Source organism: Salvia splendens, unplaced genomic scaffold (genome assembly GCF_004379255.2).
Source record: "Salvia splendens isolate huo1 unplaced genomic scaffold, SspV2 ctg192, whole genome shotgun sequence".
In the NCBI taxonomy this organism is placed as follows: Eukaryota; Viridiplantae; Streptophyta; class Magnoliopsida; order Lamiales; family Lamiaceae; genus Salvia; species Salvia splendens.
Window position 1 is genome coordinate 4,702 of NW_024598831.1, and position 7,669 is coordinate 12,370.

The 7,669-nt window shown below is 44.3% G+C and overlaps 1 protein-coding gene across 1 annotated transcript; it reads left to right on the forward strand.

Annotated features, from left to right (window-relative positions):
* The first annotated feature begins 3,593 nt into the window (after positions 1 to 3,593).
* On the forward strand, positions 3,594 to 4,915 carry LOC121789274 (bZIP transcription factor 44-like). The gene has a single exon (XM_042187764.1). It carries the CDS (start codon positions 4,193 to 4,195, stop codon positions 4,634 to 4,636), a length of 444 nt encoding a protein of 147 aa, XP_042043698.1. The 5' UTR covers positions 3,594 to 4,192; the 3' UTR covers positions 4,637 to 4,915.
* Positions 4,916 to 7,669: the final 2,754 nt, after the last annotated feature.

Sequence of the window (7,669 nt, forward strand, 5' to 3'; positions counted from 1 at the left end):
AGCCGAGCTCTCCAGCGCATTGTTCCTCCGGAGTACAAGATATTCCTCCCACAGTTCGTCAACTCGACTCTGAACATCTGATATGGTCAATCCCCCCGCACCACGGATGTAATCCTCGTACGCAGTCCTCTCAGCAATGGTCGTATTCAGCTCGGCCTCCAGATCTTTCTTATCGGACTCTAAGTCCTTGATATCGGCCTCCAGCTTCACTAAACGAGCCAGAAGCTCGTCATTCTTCGTCTGATCGGCTATAGCTCTTCTCTCAGCTTCGTCTAAAGCCGAAGAGTACAGCCGTTTCCAGTGAAGTATCTCCATCTCCTTGAGTACAAAGCAGCTATTAGTTCGGCAGCTATACCGAGCAGATAGTAAAATACAGCAGGAATAAAGGCGAGTACGAAAAGCTATACGAAGACAAATGTAGAGAATTTTTCATTCACAAGGAAAATTTTTTACACTAGGGCTTCAAGGCCATTTTACAAGGAAGAAACTAGACTAAGAGAAGGGAGACGAAATCATACTCCGCCTGCTTCGTCTCCGGCTCCTCGGTCTGGTACAGCTTCCTTCTCCTGGGCTACCTCAGCCTCGGCCTCGCCTCCTGCCGCCTCGCCTCCGCCTCCTGATCGGCCTCCTTCTCCGGATGCCCGGCCTGATCGACTTCGGCCTCCCGCTCCAGCGGCTCGGCCTCACCCTCTCCGTTGTAAGTCGAAGCGGGTGAAACGGGTCCCACGGAGGCAAAGATAGCCTCCAGGTTCTCGTCCGATCAGCTCGACAACTCCGGACTCGGTCTGCAGAAAGCAGGACCGAAGATGAAGCGAGCTCCTCAAGGAGCGGCAGATTCTGAAGCCGAGCTGCTATCTCTCGGCTGTACAGAGGCAGCACGACGTCGGCCCCCTGCTCGCCCTTATCGGCAATTAGCCTTACCAGGCTACCGACAAAGGCCGAGAACTGGCTGCTCAAAAAGAGTTTCTCCGTGTAAACACGGAGAGCCTCCCCTTGGGCAACCACGGCAGCAGCATCGCTCCGCTTCGCCTGCTCTCGCTGGATGACGAGCTGGTTTTTGGCAAACTGAGCTTCATCCTGGGCCGAAATCCTAGCAGCTCTGGCCTTCTCAAATTTAGCCTCAGCCTGTTCGGCCCGATGACAAGCAGCCGCCAACTTCCTCTGCATCTCGGCATAGTCATTGGACGCTTTGGAGAGTTCGACGGCGACGAGCTTGGAGAGCATATCATTCCTCTGAAAATGGATAAGGAAAAAAGTTAACAGAGGGCACCAAAAATACAGGACAGAAGCCAAGCCAAGGAATCAAGAAGACAATTCACCTCGGCGAAGTCCGTGGGCCATAGAAATGGCTCACAGATATGCTCCGAAGGAGGCGCCAAGACCATGTCTTTCTCTGGCGCTCTCGGGGCTTCTGGGTCTTCCCTTCCTATTTGCCGAAGTCGACTCCGGCTTCTTTGGACCCGAAGAGGTCTTTTGCCTCTTCGGATTCTTCTCGGCATCAGGCGCCGAGCTGGTAGCCTTCTCTCTCTCCGGCTCCACAAGCTCGGAGGACTTTCTGATAGCCTTATTCAACATGAACACTGCCAAAAAGCAAGAAAGCAAAGTCAGATTTTCTTCGTTAAAGCAGTAGAGCATAAAGATAAAGAGAAATCCTCACCCTCGGCCTCTTCGTCCGAAGACGAGATGTCGAACACGACGTCGCCCTTGACGAGCTCAGACTCCGTGTATTGTTTCCTAACTAGGGGAATCTTGTTGAGCTCGCCGTCGAGCTCGTCCAACGGTTCAGGCCGAGGGTGACGGATAACGGACTCCGGCCCTCTCCAGGGAAAACTAGGAGCCGCGGTCCTATCATAGTAGAAGAAGCGATTTTGCCACTTCGGCCACTTCGTTTTACAAAAGGCCCTAAAAGGCTGTAAAGGGATCAAGTAAAACCAAGACCCCTTCCTCTTAAATTGAAAGAATTTAAGGATCGCCTTCAAAGACAAATCCCTTCCTAACCTACGGAGTTCGGCAGCGAAGGCCGACAAGTGCCTCCAAGAGTTCGGAGTCACCTGGCCTAAAGGAAGCTGAAAAAAATCTAGTAAATCTATAAAGGCAGAAGGGAGGGGGAAACGAAGCCCGCATTCTAAGCAGGCCTCGTACACGGTGACGTAACCCTCCGGCGGGGAGTCAGCCCTGTGATCACCGTCAGGTACCACCGCCTTCCCCCCAGGAAAAGAGTATTTTTCGTAAAGGGATATCACAGTATCCTTACTCAAGATACTGTGAAAATACTCTACGGTCTTCTCCCCGGATTCTTTCCGGCTAGAAGACCCCTTACCCCCTTTCCTAACGCTACCCGACTCCGAAGAAGAAGAAGAAGACATTTTTCTTACTTTTGAAGGTGAAGATAGTCTGAAAAAAATTCTTGAAAGCGGAGAGAGAATTTTCGCAAGAAAGAGAGTATAGAAGACGCAACAGCAAAAGTGCTTCAATGATGAAGAAAGAGCGTATTTATCAGATACGGGAAAGATTTCGAAATCGTTGCGCCGTTTCGAATCCACCTTTTCAGGAATCAACGGCCGGATTTTACTGTCGCATTTAATGCAGGCATGCGCTAGGCACGTCCCCTGACGTCAGCCTCCCCTTACCGTTATCCAGAATGCCGAAGTGACTCACCTCGCCGAAGTGATCCACTTCGCTTTTCGGGGGGGTAGTGATGGGGTACGAACTAAACCCTAATGGCAAGCCCAATAACAGTGACGGCCCATCAGCCCAGAGCCCAAGAAAGAGTATCTGTTCGGCACCAAAGAGTTCGGCACGACCAAAGAGTTCGGCACGACCAAAGAGTTCGGACTCAGCCTACAGCTTGGTAAAAGCCGACCAGTCAAGCTCTCCTCTCAGATCGGCAAGAGCTGATCGGTAAAGTCCAGCAGTTCGGTCTCAGCATTCGACCGAACTAGGAGTTGGTGGACTCACGAAAGGCCTCCACGACCTCCACTATACCCACGATCTATTTAGTGGTATGAAGCAGTTATTGAGCAGTTATTGCTCACCCACGATCTTGTTAGTGGGGCTGCAAACCACGATCCTAGTTCAATGTATAAATAGAACTTAGATCTGATAGAAAAGGGTTAAGCCCTCTAGAGATAAAATAGCATATAGCAAGTCTGTATTGTAAGCTGTATTTTCGCAGATCAAGCAATACAAACCTGCCCTCATTTCTCCCCGTGGACGTAGATTTACCTCAGTAAATCGAACCACGTAAATTCATTGTGTCATAATTCTCTACCAGCATTTACTAACATCAATAATTCGCGGACCCATCAATTATTACCTCCGACCAACATTAACATTAAATGTTAAATATAAAGAATTGTGAGTTGAATAAGTTAATGGATTATGAGTTTCACTTATGTGTATTATTTTTATAATAAAATGTGAGTAAAATTGGTTAGTGAAATGTTGGATCTACTTACCATTTATGATAAAAGTGAAATATGACTCTTATTGTGAGATGAATCTTATTATAGGACGGAGGTAGTATATTGTGAGACGAACCGACAATTGCAACTAACCATGCATCTCTAAATGTACCCTCTCATTTCCCCTATTTTCCAAAATCCATTTTTCTTTATTGGTAAGTAGTATATCCCACCATTTTCCTATAAATCAAACCCCTCACCCTTCTCCAAAGCCCCTTCTCTTCCACCTCTCTCACCCACAGCTTTCCAATTTCCACACTTCTTCCTCTTCATTTTCCAATTTAATTTTCCCCCTCTTTTCCTTTTTTCTATTATCGCCTCGTTTCTCTGGTTAATTACATACCAACCACACATATTTTTCCGATAGAATCTTGCCAAAAATAAATACTACTCCACTTGTTTTTCAATTCATACCTCACAACCCCAAAACTTCACAAAAAATCATTGAATGTTGCAGAAACCGCCGTTAACGTTCCAGATTCATCGATGTCTCCCGTTCTGAGCGAAGTTCTCCGGTCCGGTTTTATGATCAGTTCCTCCCTCCGCCGCGGCAGCCATCTCGTCCAATCCTTCTCCGTCGTCTTCCTCTACTGGTTCTACGTTTTCTCATAAACTTTTCCCCCAATTCACAAACTCTAGTTTATCCCCTTTCTCTCCTTATACATATACATACGATTAATTCTTCAATTGATCCAAAAACACACACAATCACTTAAATTAATTCATTAATGGCGACATCGAGCGTGACTTCGTCGGATTCGCCGCCGGTGATGGACCAGAGGAAGCGGAAGCGGATGCAATCGAACCGCGAATCGGCGCGGCGGTCGAGGATGCGGAAGCAGAAGCACCTGGACGATCTGATGGCGCTGGCGGCGCAGCTGAGGAAGGAGAACGCGATGATCCGGAGCAGCATCGGCGCCACCGCAGAGCGCTGCGTCAGTGTGGAGGCGGAGAACTCGGTGCTGGCCGCGCAAATGATGGAGCTGACGCATAGGCTCGGATCTCTCAATGAAATATTGAGCTGCATCGGTTCGGTTAGCGCCGCCGCTGCCGTCGGCGGCGGCGGAGGATGCATGTTTCAGTCGGAGGAGTTTCAGGTTGGTGATGGCGCGCCGTGGAACTCGGTGGGGCTGAGCCACCACCCAATCATGGCGGAGATGTTTGATTATTGATGAAAAAAATTGTGAACCACAGCAAAATTGGTCAACGTGTTCTTGGTGGTTTTTTTTAAGATTGGGGATTTAAAAAATAAATAATATAAAATGAAAATTAGTGGTTGTCCTTTGTTGTATTTTTAATTGATAAGGTTGATTAGCATTTGCGTAAATGGAATATCTACAATTATTATTAGTGTTGTTGATGCTTTTGTCATGATTTGGATCCATTAGCCCATGTTTGTTTTTAGGAACATTCAATTATTATTATAGTAATAAGTTATTTTAAAGGGATAATAATGATCTCCAATTTAAATACGTAGTGAAATAAAGGAGAAAATATGTTAGTAACTAAAATCATATCTAGTAAAGCATATGAATAATGAAATAAAGCACAATTATTACTCGCACCCCGATTTAAATACTCGTTTTAATTCGCCGGGACTTTAAAGAAATTATTTGATTTTGTAAAAAAATTAGTACTACTAGAAACGTAATTTCACTTTTATATATGGGTCATAGTCGAATTGTCGGACTCATTAGAGCATCCGCATCACTGCTTTCCCAGAAGGACGGCGTCAGTGCCACTGGCGCGGCTTTCTGCAGCCCGCCGCTGGCACGGCGCTGCTCGATGCATCGAGCACGTCCGTGCCGCTGAGCAGGGCGACGTGGCGCGACTGGATCCGTTTTAATTAAAAAAATTCAAATTTTAATTAAAAAATTTTAAATTTTAATTAAAAAATTAAAAAATTCACGTTTGTAAAATTTTATTCTTTTTTTCAAAAAAAATTCAAATTTTAATTAAAAATTTGTTTTTAAATTAAAAAAAATATTTTCCCACTTCCCAATAGATTATATCCGTTTTCTCACCACTTTTAATTAATTTTTAAAAAAAATTTCCCCAAAATTCATATTTTCATCTATAAATACACCAATTTCTACACAAAAAAATTACCACCACACTACACAATTCTCATCTAAATTCTTTCATCAATTCTCAATCTTTCATTGTTACAAAAAAATTGTCCTGTTCCGGCGATCACCCTTCCGACTCCTGCGGTTGGGACCACGAATGGTTCGACTCAACACCATTCCCTAGTCCGGAAACGCAATTCTCGGCCCCTCCTCAAACCTAAGGTTCTCAAATTTCGGGTGGCTACCGGCCTTACCTTGTAGACGACCAAGATACCCCCGAAGGGCGATACGGGTAGGCACTCGAACCCGGATCGGGAGGGAGCGGTGGCACTCAAACTCCTACTACTCCTATTTCAACTCCTCGTGGTGTTTGTGTTCAGGGTCGTGGCGGTGACACTCACGTCCGCACTCCGTACACTCCGGGGGAGATGAATCAGTTATTCAAAGCCTATTTGGCAATCTCTGAAGATTCAGAGGTTGGCACGAACCAAAGCGGGGATAGGTTTTGGTTCCGCGTCTCTCGCCAGTACAATGAAAACCGACCGGATGGAACCATCGAGCGCAATGAGAGTATGGTACGCAATACCATCTTTAGAGCCAACGAAGAAATCCAAAAGTTCCGGGGGTATTACCTTCAGGAAGAGCGGTTGGCGGGGAGCAGCAGGAGCGAGCTCGACATCATCAGTGCCGCCTTGACGACCTACCAATCCCAACATTACAAACCATTCAAGTACCCCAACGCTTGGCAGGAGGTGCGTGTGCATCCGAAGTATAAGGGAGGCGTATCATCCTCCTCCAGCTCTTCCAGCAAACGGTCGAGGTCGGTATCCCTATACGACGCCGGCGAGGATGAGGTGGCTAGCCAGCTTGCCTGAGCTAACTTGGGTAGCTCCGGCGCCGGCCCGAGCAGTTCCCAACACCGGCCGCAAAGGAAGGAAACAGGCGAAGGCCAACCGCCGTCGCGCCGCTCCCGCTCCCGCTCCCTTTGTGCCACCTCAATCCCCCACTAACTCGTTGTGGTCCCTCTTGGCCCAACCCAATATGGCCGAGACGTCTCACATGTGTCCCGAGCAACTTGAAGCGCATCGGGCAATGATACGAGGTCTTCGACAAACATTGAGGATAGGGCAAGAGAATTAGTCTTCCATAGGGGTATTTTTTTAGCCTTTAATTATGTAATTTTTAATTTGTAGGATTTTATTATGTAATTTTTATTTTTCAGGATTTTATTTATGTAATTTTTATTTTTTAGGATTTTAAGTTTGTAATTTTTATTTTTTAGGATTTAATTATGTAATTTTATATTTTTTAAATTTGTAATAGTAGTTCGAGTATTTTTAATGTATTTTTATATTGTAGAAATGTTTTTAGTAATTGAAGTATTTAAATTAAATAATAAAATGGTGGAACCCTTGAGCATGTCCTTGCGCAAGAGCATGAATGTGGGTGTTGTGCTGTTGGAGAAGAGCATAGAGTAAAAAATTAATAAAAGTAGGTCCGGACCCACATCCATGCTCTTTGGCAAGAGCATGGATATGGATGCTCTTAGGTTCATACTATTCTGATTAAGTTTTCATCTTATAAACTTTCAATATTAATTCAAATCCTTCACGTTTTAGGCTACGCCATCAAGTCAATCGGGCTAAAAAAAATTTATATTAGTATTTTTAAACTAATAATACTATATTATATTGATAATTTTATATCTATTATAAATATGTAACTACTTCAATTCGAATTAAATATGTAACTCGTTTAGTGATGCGAATTTATTCTTTTTTTCCTAAATAGTGATTATTTTTAAATTGTACATATAATATTTTCATAATAAGTGTATAACTAAAAAATATAATGAGTACTACGTCCGTCCCATAGAAATAGATCATTTGGTATGAGCACGGATTTTATAATTGATAAAGTAGGAGAGAAGAAGGAAAATTAGTTGAAATTGTGTAATGGATAGTGAGGCACATAAATAATAAAGAGAAGGAGAAAAATGTTGTCATAAATGGATATTAACTATTTGTATGAGACGTACGAAAATGGAAATATGACCTATTTCTATGGGACGGGGGGAGTATGATTTTCAAATTTAATTGAATCAAAATATATTTTTACGTATATTTAATTTTTTTT

Bases quoted from the DNA above. Each gene is read 5' to 3' on its own strand.
- LOC121789274 (XM_042187764.1), top strand. From the start codon at position 4,193: ATGGCGACATCGAGCGTGACTTCGTCGGATTCGCCGCCGGTGATGGAC.